We start from the raw sequence: 16,279 nt of genomic DNA, 5'->3' as shown, positions 1-16,279 counted from the left end.
CTCATTTGCCCCGTCTTACTTACTCAAAGGTCATTCAGATGTGCTTTGGAGTTGACCTTCTCAGTAATGTCAGGGTGAGAGTGCATAGTTTGGATTTTAAAATGGTGGTTTCTTGTTGGTTTTGTGTTATATTTCACAGAAAGAACAACAGAGATTCTTGATGCATAATAATAGTGATGCATAATAATATACTGACACACCTTTACACCATATTACACTGCATTGATTTATTCTTAGCAAAATCACAGACCCAATTCTCAAATACTATTACCATATTAACTCTTCTTTGTGTTCTGTGTTTAAGTGTATGATAAATCACCAGAGCCCCTTCAAACTCAAAAGAGAAGTAAACAAAGAATGCTTGTGGTTTGGAGGAATTAATATAATGGTTCTGGTGAGGCAGTGGATTTTTCCTGCTGAGGCTCCCAGCAAGACTTCACTTAAAGTCTGGTTTGAATTTAAAGAGGCATGTGATAACAGATTAGAACAGATAAGAAGCAAAAGTCTTGCTGAGATTGTTTCTCCATGTTCTCTACTATAAATGAAAGACAGTATTAACTAGTATTCACTTTTTTATTGCTCTGAGAGACATGCATACATATGCTAGATTAGATGTATTTTCTAACAAAACCCAAAGAAAACCTCAAATTTGATATGCCTTTTTAAGGATTGGTATTTTTGTTTGATATCATTTGGAAAAGGAGAAAAGGAATAGCAGGTGACACAACACTGCTTTGAAATAATTTGCTATCTTTATATAAATTTGCGATCTAATGAGAATTCAAATTTAATTACAGTGCATTAACTTCAGTGAACCTTAAATTGTTCTCATAGTCTAAATAATAATAATAATAATAATAATAGTAATAATAATAATAATAAAACTTCCATCCCATGATCCTGTGGTTTAACATTACCTTGAGGTCAGATTTGGATCAGGCGAGGTAATGGGATGCAAGTTGTGACTATCTGGGCTTCCTGTTTTCCTCTCCATCTCATCTGGGGAAATTCTCCACTATGAGCTCATCCCTATCTATGCAGGTGAACTTTCCTTGGGTTAACCAACTATATAGACCTATGACCTTTGCACGTAAAATAACCATATCATGTATCTATGTGCGTGTTTAGGATGAACTGCATCATGTGGGTATATGAGTAATGAATATGTTTTCCAGCTTTCTTTAACAAAGATAACAATGTTCTGCTTAAATAAGCACTGTTGGTTGACGCAGTGACAAAGCTATGAGCCCTTAGTCCAAGAGGCTTAGCAGGGGAGGGAAAAACAACATCTGAGGCTCATTGGTGGGGCATTAAAAGTAAATAAAGCCTCATTAGTTTTTTTGTGCTCTCCTGCACCTGCATATTTGGTACACTCCCATACAAAGTTAAAAAGGCAATTCAAACATTAACTTAGACATACACAAGCACTTTTCATAATGTAACCCATTAATCTGTAAAGAATGATTTAAAAGACTAACTGGAAATGTTCTTCATATTTGTGATTATTGAATTGCAACCTCTTGATTGTTTTTTGTGTCATGTTAGTCATTACAGACACTGACCATATGTAGGATATGCAAAGATCTGTGGTCTTTTCAACACTTCTATAAATAGAGTACAAAAAGCCTGAGTTTCTTTTTATCATGAAAACTAAAACGAGATCTTAATTCTTTTTTGGTGGATAGTAGTCATGAATGATGTGATTTTACAGTATACTTCAATGGTGCGTTGAATGTAAAATGATGTTTCAAAAAATTATGAATGCAAGCAGATTATGAAAAGTATGAAAGCCTTGTCTCTATTATCATTTGAAGGGTTTCCCTATAGTGTTTGGGGAGCAGAGTGGAGTTTGAACCATTTTTTCCATTAAAAAAAAAAGAGAAAATTATTAGGAATCTAATTGTTAAATGTTTTTTGTGATTTGCTTATTTACTAAAAACCATCTGAATGAACCGATATACTAGAATGAATCTGACTTTACAAGTATAATAGCCTGTATCCAAAATCAAATACTACTCTTTAGTAGGTCAGCTGCATATGCGGATGAGCTCATAGTGGAGAATTTCCCCAAATGAGTTGGAGAGAAAACAGGAAGCCCAAAAATGCAAAACTTGCATTCCATTACCTCATCTGATCAAAATCTGACCACAAGTTAATGTAAAACCAAATGGATTACGGAATGAAAGTTTTTAATAACATAAAGGCAATGAAAATAGTAGTATGTCCTTATTCACAGTACTCATAAAACAGTTGGTTGAAAAGTCATGACCTACTATTTGGGGCAAGATTCTGAATTTGCGCATCTGATGGACATTGACTTTAATATCCCATGAGGCCACAGTAGAGGATTTGTTTAATGACAGTAAAGTGATGCTGGTTAAATGACAATGACAGCATGACGAATATAGCACATCCGGATTACATTCATACTACACACATTTATACTGTAAACACATTTTTAACTGTCACTAATTATTTATTCAAATGAAATAGCTACCTATTCAAAAAGTAAACCATTTTGGATTCAGCCATTTAAAGGGACAGTTCACCTTCTGCATAGTGTTTTTTCTTCTTCTCATTTAAGTCAGTGGGGAACAGCAACTGAAGGTGAATATCCCATTAAGAATGAACTTTCTAAAAGCTATTTCTATGCACTGTTTAGGAAGAACTGACTCATTAAAATGAAAGTAGGGGATAAAAGTGCAGCTTACAAGTGTTTCTCTGCTCGCTCTGCAATAAAGTAATAAATGTGATTTTATAAAAAAACTTTTCAGCCTTAAGAATGCCACACGCGGAATCTTAGCATGGTTTTAATTTGTATTAAATTTTTTACATTTCTGACTGTTTGATTTGCCACTGACCCCTCACCTCTTTACTAGCCTTTATTAAATCATACTCTCAATCGTGCTGTTATTCTGTCATGATTACCTGAAACTATTCAGCATTCTTGCTTGTGATATTTAGGGTTTGCCAACCCAAACATAATCTTTGATATAGCCTAAATCTAAATGTAAATCTTATTACATAAATCTTTATAACTCTAGCCTACATCTATAGCTTAATAGCTTATAGGCTATAAGGCTTTATCTAAAATGTAAAAAAAAATGAATAAAACATGCAAATTAGGTAATCAATAAGGCCAGTTGGAAATTATATTTGAATATTGTCCAAATCTCACAAAATTAGGTCTTTTTTCTACACTCTGGGTTAGAGTTTTTCTACACACTAGGCTAGGCTGTATTTTATAACGAGTTTCCCATAGAGAGCAGTTGATTCGCTCACAGAGGCAAAAAAGTTCAAAGTCACGTGGTGAGACTATGCAATAATGTCACTCCGGCCCATAAAAAAAAAAAAAAAAAAAAAAACACCAACCGGAGGAAAGAGAACAAAGAAATCGTTGCATATAAATAGGTGTCCGCTGCATCTGCAGCAGCAGTCGTCCACAGTCATCGCACGAGCTCCAGCAGCAACCTTCTCAGGAACTTCTACTTCTACTTCAGCAGCGGTGCTCGAGGATACAGGAGGAGGATGCGGGTCTCCGGGCTTCTGTCAGGCGCTTTCGCTCTGCATGTGCTCCTGGCCGTGAGATGCAAGCCTTTGCATGAGAGACGAGGACTCGTGAATCACAAAGAGCCTCAGGTGAGTTTATTAATGCACACATTTAATGCATTACGGCACGGTACGCTGCTGTTTAGTACGTGGTTATTTTAAATGTACGTTAAACAAATACATTTTATTTTACTTTCATAGTGCATGGCGAAATACAAATAGCTCAGCTTGAACAAAGCAAAAATTTGCTAAGTTTTGGCTTGTTACAATTATTGCTATAATTAAAAATCGTAAAACGGCGTCTGCAGCTTCTACATTTACAAGCCAGAACCTGTCAGTTTCATCTTTTTTTGTGATTCAGATTAAGTAAGTGATGCTTATGAGAGCGATTTCATCTCATTTAACTATTTAACTGCCATTAAATGCTCTTGATAAAAGAGCATTTTCAATTTAAAGTAGACTCAACAGGCTTACAGTTTTCTTTATGGGTTTCTGTTTATGCCCTAAATTGGAAGTGTTTGTTTGATTGTTAAAATTACCTAATCAACCTGTCATCACATTCCTAAAACTGTAGAATGAAATTTAGTGTTGTGTTTATTATGACTCAGGTGTAAAACTTAAATATAATGTTGTCCGTTTGTTCTCTCACCGATGACAAAAGAGAGAGGGATTGTGCAGGCATGGGCAAGTTGGTCTTTTCTGTGCCATGTGGAGGGACACACACTCCCTCACTCTCTCTCACACACACACGGATGCATATAGCCTACTTTAGAGAGAATTCAGGGAATTTGATAGTCTCCTGACAGAAACCGTGCACTCTTTTTCCTGTTACGATTATCTTGGCCCCTTGCTCCCAGGCACGTCCCCTGCTAAAAGAGCATAGAATATGATGTCTGTAGACCGTGACAATCACATCCGTCTCACTCTCACAGTATTTGACCCAGTCACTGGGAGCAGAAAACACGGGCGAATGAGGAGACTCTACTCATTTATACAGTTTATTTGAGGTTAATATATGTAGCTTAAATATTTACACCACTTAAGGCAAGTCATTTTCAATTAACTTTAGTTGAGATTGAATGCCTGAACACAAGAAGCATAAAAAAAAAAAAACATAACAGTTGTCATTGGTGTCAAAGGTGTCAATATATAAAAACCACAAAATGAAGAAAAATATTTAAATAAAGAAATAAAGGAAATAAAGACTATTGTTAATATACTCCTGTAGTGGGACTGTGCTGAGCAGTTTTATTGGGTCTATAGGTTCTTATGTAATATCGGCTTTTCTTTTTGTTAAACAAATTTGTCAGCTGTAATTTGGTGTAACTTTTATAATACTGAGTTTTAATAAAACTTCACTAAGAAAAACACAATTTGGCTATATATTATCAAAATAAACAAATGTAAGTGCTTAAGATACAGAAATATAACAGATGTTTATCTGTTTAGTAATCATGAGATGTTCTCTTTGAAGTACTTATTTCCTTTGGATATATACTTTTTTATTTATTTTGAGGAAAAGATGGGGAATTCTTTAATGACTTTCGCAAACCTTACATATAGTTGCTTTAAAATTGGATGTTTATGAACTTTTAAGTATGAGTGAATTCACCTGCACCCCAAACAGCATTTCCAAAAACATGATTGTGTTTTATAGCCTAGTAGTTCAAGGTTATCGGATCAGAGGATTCACTCACCTAAACTGACTGGAAAATGCCCCTGCTATGATTTTGACAGGGTCATTCAAGCAAAGCATGATCAGTTTCATGGTTTCCTGGATGTGTCAGAGCAGGAATATGTGTGTGTGTGTGTGTGTGTGTGAGCGGGAAAAAAATTGGTTTATGTGAATAAGCCAGGTGCCAAAATCCTTCAAGCAATGATCCAAACTTGAAACATTTCCTACTGCTGGTAGATAGAGGTCTTGAGCAGCTGGGGATAAAGTTTAACATGAGCACTGGTGCATACACTGTATCTGGGAGCTTATCACTGAGAGCTTACAGGAAAGTCTCCTTTAGTCTTGCATTGGACCACTCATCACTCCCAAGTCAGCTGCAGATTCGAGGGGATTTACCTGTGAATATTTGTTCAAATGGTAATCCTTTAAAGCATAATTTATCTTGTCATGAAATATTATGTTACGCTGGTGCAACATGGTGGTGTAAGGATTAGCTTTTCTTTTTTTCTCGCCCTGTTTGATATCTATAAACCAGGTTGCACAGTGACCCAGATCTTTGATCCTGCACTCTACCTATTTTATTTTTAAGGGCCGAAAGACTCATTTAGGACTTTTGATAAATGTGGAAGAGGAGGGGTCAACAATTATCATACTAAATCAAACAATATTCCAACATGCATGATCCATTTACTTCAAGTACTATAGTTTATCATTTTATAGAGACCTTTACTCAGTTGGTCCTGAAACAATCTTTCTTTATGAGTTATGATTTAGATGTTTGTTTCTTAAAGGTGATGTGTTTAATTTCGTAATAGTCACTTAATCGTTACCAAACTGAGAAAAAAAGAATTATTGTTTCCAAACAGGTGTTCAGTACAAGTTCAACTCAATTAACAGCATTTGTGACAAAGATGATTATATATATATATTTTTTTTTAAATCAACTTGTTCCTTGCTTTCTTTTTAAAAAGCATAAATCAAGGTAACAGTGAGGGACTTGAGACAGTGAGATAGGAGAAAGTGTTGCTTTAAATCACTGTTTTGCTTCTGAAAGTGGCTTTTTGAGTTTGTTGAAAGCAATGACAAAATCCCCCCCCCCCCAAAAAAAAAGTTAGCCATTATGTAACACGAGCACCTGACATTTTATGCAACGTAATAGAAGCATATTCACACAATATCGCTCTTTCTTGTCAATCTTGCTAAACAAAGGGCGCTGTTTTGGAACAGGTCATATCATTAGCCTGATCTCAGTGAATCTGGATCTCTGCTGGTGTTTTTACTGTAGGACAGAGTTCTGGAGAACAGCACATAGGGGTGAACATGGCTCTCAGATGCACTCTTATCAGGAGTGGGAGCTGAAAGCATGTGTTAACACAGGAGCTCCAGAGACATGGGAGTTCTAGGCCAAGACAGGCAGTGTTGTATGGGAGTGAGGCTTAAGCACAGACCTACACTGGCAAATTCGACTATATGAAAGGAGACAGCAGCATTTATATCTTTGCTTTGTCTGGGGGGCTTATCTGAAACATAAATTATGTCAAACTACAGGCAAAACGCTGACTCAGAATTTTCCAGCATTTAAAAAATGAATCAGAAAGCTGGCGAGCTTTCAAACTCACTGAGACAAGTTTCTTCTCTCCCTGTCTGTGAACCTATTAAGCACTGACTCAGAATTTTGATCCCACTCTAAAAAGGTATTTTCAGTAGCTTTAGGGTCAGACTGTTCAATTAAACTGTGTTGATGACAGTGGACAGTTATGTTTTCACACCTATTTAAAAATTCACTCTGATCTTTGCATAAAAAAAAAAACACCCATAGCATTCCTTTCCACATTATGCCACTACCTCTAGGCTTTTTATCAGTGCATACTGCAACCTTGATTTCCATTGTGTATATTTAAAATGACATTTTGATGCTTTAATCTCCTCAGACATTTAATGAAATAAACGGCTTAAACGTTGGGGATTGTGTTTTGGCAGAAAATCAAGATACCTTGGGCAATGCTATTAATTATTACACACACACACACACACACACACACACACACACACACACACACAAACACACATATAAAATAGCAACCTATTGTGTTGACTTCATTCTCCCCCTGCATAATATAGTTAAATGTGTTCTAACTTGCCCTGCATTTTTGAGAAGTGGGACAAACACATATACGCTTTGAACCTGAGTTCTTGAAACTGGCATTGTATGAACAATGCAGAAAGCACTTCATCTTTGTGTGTGCCAGATGTGGAATGTGTGTGTGTTATTCCAGGGTAATGGCAGATCTCGCCCACTCATAGGTCATTTCAAATCTAGCATTTTAAAATACTAAATCCTATTTAAAACACTAAATCTAAGTAATGTGGCACCAACAAGTGGAATCATGCAGGAACAAAACCCCATAAACCTGGGAATGATGCCTTCTTGGTCAATAGCTATGTATATTTGTGAGTCCAGGACTCCAGGTGAATGGAGATTAAAATATAATGTGGTGCAACGCCCTAAAAACATAATAATTTTTAAATTAATGATTTATCTGTAAAACCACCTTTACATTGGATAATATACTGTAATGTTAAACGTAGAATTTTAAAGTCAATAAATGATGAAAATGGTATTGAAAATGAACCACAACTGTCTATATGCACATGTTTGAAATCAGCATGCTGGTAGAAAGTCTCGCTCAGAGACAAGGGCACATTCCACAGTTCCTGCTGGGCATTGTCTCTAATATAACAGCCCTGCCTCACGCATGAGGAGTCACCTCCGTGCCGCCATCCCTAGGAGAGAGACAAGGGGTCACAGAGGGGAAAACATTTAGCCTGTTTGCTGTTTCTTTGCAAAAGTCCTAAACATTTTATAATATTCAGTAAACCAGTCAAAAAAGGGGGGCACCTGGGCAGAAATGTGTTTTTCCTCTTAGTCCAAAGAAAGACATGAAGACAACATACATATTTGAATATCACAATATAGAACTCATTGTAAATTCTTCGAATCGTAACATATGTAGCTTTTTGAGGTAAATGTTGATTTCATGTCAATTAAGTATTTATGATTTTTTTTTTCTGTAAATGGAAAAAAGGTGAGCACTGTAAATGAAAGCTGAAACATCCTGAAGTTTAAAGCATCTATAAATGCTCAGAATTCTGTCTGAAAACGCCCCAGTGCTGCCCACTGCATTTCTCTCCGTTTTTAACGCCCATGTTAATGAACATCCATTTCCTCCAAAGAATGTTTAGAGACACTAAGCAGTCCATCCGCAATCATATCCCACAGTAAGTAAACAGTATCAACCAGGAAAGAACATGATTTTGCTTCTTGTATCAGATTAGGGTGGTTTGGCTTGTTTGTTTTTATTTAATGTTCATTAACATGCAAGAGGTTTATTATCATAAACTGTGGCCTTGCCAAACAGGTTCAGTATGATTTTTCATTATGTCAGTATCATATTTTAGATAAATAGACTTAAATAAATATGTCGAGCATTTTATGGAAATATACTTATATACTTAATATACAATAAACTACTGTTTACATTTTAGGAGTCATTTAGGATTGATTTATTTAAAAACAAACGAAAAACAATAATATTGTGAAATATTATTACAATTTAAAACAACTATTTTCTGTTTTAATGTATTTTAATCTCTATTTATTCCAGTTATGGCAAAGCTGATTTTCAGCATCATTACTCAAGTCTTCAGTGTCACATGATCCTTCAGAAATCATTGCGATATACTGGTTTGCTACTAAAGAAACATTTCCTCTTATTTTGGGTGTTCCCATGGGGGAATACCACATAATTGTTCAAAATTGATTTCTTTAAAACACAACTTTTAGTGGAAAAACATGCTTTTAGTCTGCATTATGGTGTGGTGATGAAAACTAACTAACTAGTTTTACATACAATATTAGCATGGGTAGTTTCCATTCAGTTCATTCCTTCTTTCCATCGCAGGGTTTATCACAGATTCCTAAATCCCTCTCTGAAAAGAGGAGAGACAGGGTCTCCCACACTCAGGACATCCTCAAACCTCAAGCATGGCTAAAAGATGAGCCACAGCTCAACACCCAGCTCAGGAACAGCCCCGGGGGCGCAGGTCCACTGCGCTGTGGCGTCCCAGACTACCCTGACCAGAGAGAGGTGCATCTCAGCAGACACCCCAGACAGAAACGCTTTGTGATTTCTGGAGGACGCTGGCCAAAAACAGACCTCACTTACAAGTAAGGTGTATAAGGAAATCAAGATCATATCATTATAATTCAAAGTAATATATACAAAAAAATAAAAAATTCTAGTAAGCCTACTGCATTTTTAATAATGAGAGGTGCTAGAGAGGGGAAGTTCCACTCAAAAAGACTGAAATTACTGCATGTTCACCTGATTAAGTTCTCAATATAGCTTCTGAATAATTCAATAGAATCTCGTTTTTCTCCCCAAATCCACGTTTTTTTCCAGGTTTGATATAATTATATAATAAGATAAAATTATTATTAGCTTATAAATCAACTGTGTAACTTAATCGTACTTCATGGTATTCCATGTGCACCAAGTAACAGAAACTGTCTTATTACAATGGTTGATTTTAATTATTTAATAATAACAACAGGAACTACAATAATAATAATAATTTATCTTTCTAATAATCTTGGAATTGTATACTATAAACAACTGCTGACACTATGACAAATTGCTTTTATTCCTTAATGAATAAAATTAATTAATAATAATAATAATAATTATTATCAATATTATGAAAAAAATATAAAATAATAGTTTTTATTATCTGTTATATTATATATTTATTATTATAATAACTACACCAATTTTTATTATTATTATTATTATTATATAAGTTCTTTAACAGTATCCTTTTTTTGTTTTGTTTATTAAAACAAGCTCCAGATCTTTTCAGTGGCACAGTGCCTGTCTGTTTTCATCGTAACAAAAGGGTCATTTTTAGCCTTATTCAATATCTGGATAAACAATAATGTTTGTGTGCTGATAGCACTTTCTATCTCTGTTCTGATAATGCTTACAGCAGTCAGTTTATGTGGAGGAATGCAGAGACATTATAGTCTGACGATTGAGGAAGAAAAGGGTTGTAATCAGCCACATTTGTACAGGAATCTATTCACAGGCAGCACAGTGTGGATGCATCCGGTTGAAGATGTAGGATACTCACTTTTCTTTCTGAGGTCTTGTTGCTCTCCATTGTTCTTTGTATAATATTTTCATGGCTGAATAGTACAGAGGTATGCATTGTGTATTAGAATGGGGCATTATAAGATAAATGAAATGTTTACATTTTTTTAAGGAAATTTTGTGTGTTTATATATATATATATATATATATATATATATATATATATATATATATATATATATATGTATATATATATATATATATATATATATATATATATATATATATATATATATATATATATATATAGTATATAAATCTTTACTTTTGCATTTTGTCATTTAGCAAAGGTTTTTATCCAAATCAACATGGAATAATTTATTTAACTAAAGTCTAAAGTTAGCATTTGGAAACTTAGACTTTCCTGATGGACCCTTTCCATAGAATTTGATGGCATGTTTCTACAGTTCTTAACATTATAAATCTACCTTTTTATTGTGTTAGGTAAGTCATTGAGTTTATTTTTTAATTATTAATACTATGTACATACAGTAACACTATAATTAGTTAACACTGATGTGTAAGTGTTTCTAACACAACAACTGAGGGAGCGATGGCAAATTTCACGTCGTTCTCTCTTCTCAGCATCATAATCAATCTCACTATATTTTGTTCCTTTTTTGGAAAGTCATTGCAACACTATTGTGGATTTTTTTTCCTTTCCAATTAGAGCAAATGGGAAAGCTAAAAGTATATTTGTTGTAGTTTCCATTCACCACTATAGAAGTTTAGTCAGCTATGATGAGCTCTGAGTTCGGCTTCTTGAGAACCCCGGAAATGTGAAAAGGGTCCATTTCACAAGGACAAAAAAATCCTAAACTGGAGAGGCTGAATCGAGCCATTCCTTGACACAGAAAGATGTGTGGGACCTCGATAAAGCTTGGCTTCCTTTATTAAAATGTGCATTTCTAAAGAATTTCTGATACAAGTAGAAACAGCTCAAATTCCTATTAATTTGAGCTATGTGGATTTGTGATAATTGTATCTTCAAATATTTGAAGAGTTCTCACCTTTATGTAAATGACTATAATAAAAGGTTAATCCTGCCTAAATTGTAAGTGTAGACGTGTCTGAGGTAACAGGATCCCTGCGGGGTGAGCTCTGCTCCTGTCAGAGAACTGGGTCATGAAGCTACACATAATACCACTGAAACCACAGTTTCTTTATGCTCATAAGACAACCATTCAGAGCACATGTGGCATGCTCACCAGACAGATGCATACGGTGATGAATAATAAAGCTGAATCACTGGTGGTCTCTGATGTGGGTTTGTGTAGGTTGGTGGTCCAGCAGTGCAAGGACCGGTGGTCTGTAACACAATGCGTGTATGCTCGAGCAAACATGATCGTGGGTGTTTTGTTGATAAACTAAGTGTTTGCCTGTGTATTTGTGTGTTCAGAATCCAGCGTTTCCCATGGCAGGTGAGTGAGGATAAAGTGAGGCGGGTTTTACAGGAAGCTCTCAAGATTTGGACTGATGTCACGCCCCTCACCTTTACTGAGGTTATCAACCAAGAGGCCGACATCGTCATTGACTTCGCAAGGTAACAAAAAAAAAAAAACATCCTTCAGTATGCCTAGGTGTAACAGAGTGAAGCAGTTTAAGTCATTTTTGCTTTTGGTCTCTGGATCCTGTTCATCTTCATAAACTGATATGATGATCTGGTGAATTTCATAATGACACCTGAGGGCCATGCAAAATCATATCTCAGTTATAGTTGTTTCAGAAATACCCTATTCACAGGTGTATTTGTCATCCTTGATTAACATATACAAGTGTTACCAAATAAAGTGAGTACTATAGTTTTCAATAAAGTATGATAGTAAAGAACAGTAAAGTAAAATACAACATAGTAAAGAACAGTACAATGTAGTAAAATAAATCTGGGCCTTGTGTATCTCACAAGAGTCTACATTACTTAACGGAAATATGCTGATTTCAGATTTTCATATTTATGTCTTTAGGTATAAAACTAAAGAGATTAATAAGCGAACAAATGTAAAATGTATCACATCACATCCAATAGCTCTTAATGTCAGTCTATTTCTGCTATGGTAATACTGGCAGAAAATAGGTAACACTGAATATTTAGTTCAAGTCACACGTATGAATAGGACATGTAGTGGTTTAACTTGTTTTTTTTTTATGTGATAGTCCTACTTTGATGCAAAGATATTAAATGGTTAGTATATATATTTATATGTATATATACATACATATGTGTGTGTGTGTGTGTGTTTTCCATATTAGTTTCTGGCATGGTGATAATTTGCCCTTTGATGGCCCTGGTGGGATTTTGGCTCATGCTTTTTTCCCAAGGACACATCGAGAGGGAGACATTCATTTTGACTTTGATGAGTCCTGGACGGTTGGCAATGAACTTGGTAAGTTGCAGAATATTCATACTGCTTCACTGCCTGCCAATCACTTGGAAAGCTCAAATACAGATAACACATATTGTAGACGAATGAATCAGTGAATGTATCATAGATTTTTTTAATTTTTAAATTACCTGGAAAGTTTGGATAGATCTCTGATACGTTCTAAGTTTTTTGTGTGTATTTGGCGCCAATCTTAAACCCAGTCGACATCCATATGGGATTTGACTGATTAAACTGATTAAAGTGATTAATATCTGTTTTTTATCATACAAATGCATGACATCATAGAAAGTGTGTGTTATTTCGTAAGGTTGCTGCACCTTTTGAGTTCATGGTGAGATGTCACCATAGACACGAGCAAAGACAAGATGTCTGGTTTTCCGTCAATGACATCTACTCTCAGCTGTCTCCAGGCATCATTTCTACAGAAACTGATGTAGATGCACCAGATGTTGAACAAAAAGATCAGAACAAACAAAATGACAGTCATTCCTTAAGATCAGATATAAAAGCCAAATCAGATTGGTGTGGAAATGCCTCATCTTAAATGTCATTCTACAGGAACTGATCTTCTTCAGGTGGCAGCACATGAGTTTGGTCATGTCCTGGGTCTACAGCATTCTCTGGAGCCTGGAGCCTTGATGTCCCCATTTTACAGCTTCTCTTATCCTCTCCAGCTCAGTGAGGATGACAAGAAAGGGATTCAGTACCTCTATGGCCCCCGGCCGAAAGCCGCGGTCCAAATCCCTATAGAAACCAATGAGATTATCACCAGTGCAGTGAGTCGCTGAACACATATACATTGAATAAGTTACACATTTAAAAGAATGTCGACAGCAACATCAACAGCATTGCCATAATGTTGGTTACCACAAAAAAATAAATAATAATAAAACAATCGAGGTTACGGTGAAGCTCTTACAAATTATAACAGTAAATGGTAATATACTCACTGTACTCAATTGTATAGACTAAAGATGCTAACAATATATTTTTTTAATTGTGTAATTTGTCAATTTAGTCTCAATTTTTTATTTTTTTTATTTTTTTTAAGAAAACCAGAGGTAATTCATAGTTTTTTTTGTGTGTGTGTCTGATAATAATTAATGTTATAAATTGCAATTGTATTGTATTATAATTATTATTGTATTAAGCCCAAAATATTCCTAAAACATCACATATTTTAAATCAGTTTATTCCATTTATTCTCTCTTACGTTATCCCATCTCCTCTCTTGCTGTCACTGTTTGTAGCCTGACTCTTGTCACACAGACTTCGATGCTGTGTCTGTAATCCGTGGGGAATTGTTCTTCTTCAAGGCCAGCTATGCCTGGCGACTCAGGGAGGGCCGTCTGCAGGCGGGATACCCTGCCCTGGCCTCTCGACACTGGAGGGGCATTCCAGAGAATGTAGGCGCTGCCTATGAAGACACAAAGGGCAATATCTGGTTCTTTGAAGGTGGGTGAGTTCAGCACCAGTGGCTGACTGTGGTGATTTGTGGTTGGAGGACAGGATCAGACAGGCCTGGTTATATACATATCTATGGTAATGGGTGGTGCGGAGCTTCCCCTTGACCCATATCTGCAGCATTCTGCTTTGTGCCTCTAATGCAGGGCATGATAAAACACGAGCACGCAGAACACATGCTACTAACAACAGATACATACATGTGTTGTTCAGTGCAGCACCAAAACAGTACTGTACACTTATAGGTGGTTATTGTATCTCAAATGGTACTTGTGAATTTCACAGAATGAAATGTATCATTTCAAGATTTAAAATTTGGGTTAAACTTTACTCTTTGCATAGCATTGGTTCAGTGAGTCAAACATGTGGTATGTTGATGTGAATGCTCTTGATTATGACTATGCTTATCACTCAAGACAATTTTATAGACAAAAGGTGTTTGTGGATCCTTTTAAAGCATTCAAACATATTAAATTCACATTTATGGCCATAAAAGTCTAAACATGCCATTTTGTGATCTGTATAAAAATTAAGATTATTTATTGTCTTTCAGTAGAATATTGAATATCATCCAAATCTGAAAAGAGATCAGAATCTTTTTTATTTTTTATTTAATCACCCAGCAACTGTAAGTTTAAGTTATGACATGACGTTTTAATAAAAAATTACAAGGTCTAAAATAATAATGAAATAAAATAATTGCACATACACAATTATTTGTTTACAATAGGTTCGGTAAGAAATTAAATTAGAAATTAAGATGCATTTTGTGAATTTCCATTTCATGCTGACTGTGAACATGCAGATAGACTAATACATCAATAATACATTTGATTGGGTTTTCATCTTTTTTGCATTACATTGAACAAACGTTTAATACTGTGTAGTTTTAAATTGTGTAATCAGTTAGAAATTCTTTAGATGGAGTCTGATAATTATTTGCCTTCGTTTTACAAAAGTGCAGTGAATCTGCAGATCAATAACAAATAATAGGCAAACAAAGCTTAAATGGAATATAGCGACAGTTATATTAAATTAACATACTACATTAATGCAGTCATATTTACTCTTTAACATATGTCCTCTGTTAGGTTCCAACTATTGGGTGTTTGATGCAGAACGCAAGATAAAAGGACCAGACCCTCTTCAGACTATAGGCCTTCCTGTCACACACATTCAGGCTGCACTGCACTTAAAAGAGCACCACCGCCACCATACATACTTCTTCAAGTCAGGACACTACTGGCGTTTGGATTCCCAAGAGAACAGAAAGGACAAGGCCTTCCGTGGCAGCATCCAGCAGGACTGGAGGGGCATTCCTGATGAGATTGATGCTGCCTTCCAGGATGCAGATGGTACTTCAATATCAGCCTTTTTAATACATACTATTGAATAATATTAACATAAAAGAAATCAAGTTGTGTATGTGTGGTTTTTTTTTTATGAATAATTTGAGTGATTAATTCAATGGACCATTTAAAAGTAACTTGCTTATTTTCTGAATGAATCGTTTGAATTAATAGTTTAGTGACTAATATCAAGAGACTTGTCTCCACCTACTGGCTGTATTACGATTTCATTCGAATCATAACCAGCAATTTGTGTCTTATTATTTTGATTGAATTTGTTGATGAAATATAAGAATTTATTCTAATAAGGTTTGAAAAAAATAAACTTATAACGGAAAAAAATGGAAGTCAATTGAAGGTGGCAAATATTCACTTAGTGGAAAAGTTCCTAATGTGAACGGACCACCGCACAGGTCATTTATATTTCTCATATTTCTCAGTTATTAAAGTTCAAATTCTGAATATTTTAAGTCACTACATATTGCCTAGACAGTGTGCAAAGAGTGCTCTAAAAAACTGTCACTCATATCAAATCATAGTAATCTTACAAAGTTTATTACTCTTATTTACATAATGGTTACACTTCGTTAGTGAGAAGATTTGAGAGTTTGCAGACCAGCACTGGACAAAAACTGACTGATTGAAATC

General features: G+C 35.2%; 1 protein-coding gene across 1 annotated transcript in view; it reads left to right on the top strand.

Annotated features, from left to right (window-relative positions):
• The first annotated feature begins 3,381 nt into the window (after positions 1-3,381).
• Positions 3,382-16,279, top strand: part of mmp11a (matrix metallopeptidase 11a) — a 14,329-nt gene continuing 1,431 nt past the window's right edge. The window contains exons 1-7 of the mRNA XM_026261742.1: positions 3,382-3,639; positions 9,187-9,452; positions 11,834-11,977; positions 12,685-12,818; positions 13,377-13,594; positions 14,069-14,273; positions 15,374-15,637. Coding sequence (XP_026117527.1) covers positions 3,529-3,639; positions 9,187-9,452; positions 11,834-11,977; positions 12,685-12,818; positions 13,377-13,594; positions 14,069-14,273; positions 15,374-15,637 — 1,342 coding nt within the window. The 5' untranslated portion in view covers positions 3,382-3,528. The remainder of the gene's footprint in view (positions 3,640-9,186; positions 9,453-11,833; positions 11,978-12,684; positions 12,819-13,376; positions 13,595-14,068; positions 14,274-15,373; positions 15,638-16,279) is intronic.

Source organism: Carassius auratus, unplaced genomic scaffold, assembly GCF_003368295.1.
Source record: "Carassius auratus strain Wakin unplaced genomic scaffold, ASM336829v1 scaf_tig00215912, whole genome shotgun sequence".
Taxonomy (NCBI): Eukaryota; Metazoa; Chordata; class Actinopteri; order Cypriniformes; family Cyprinidae; genus Carassius; species Carassius auratus.
The sequence above is the reverse complement of the archived record's forward strand: the minus strand, read 5'-3'. Positions and strand labels throughout refer to the sequence as shown.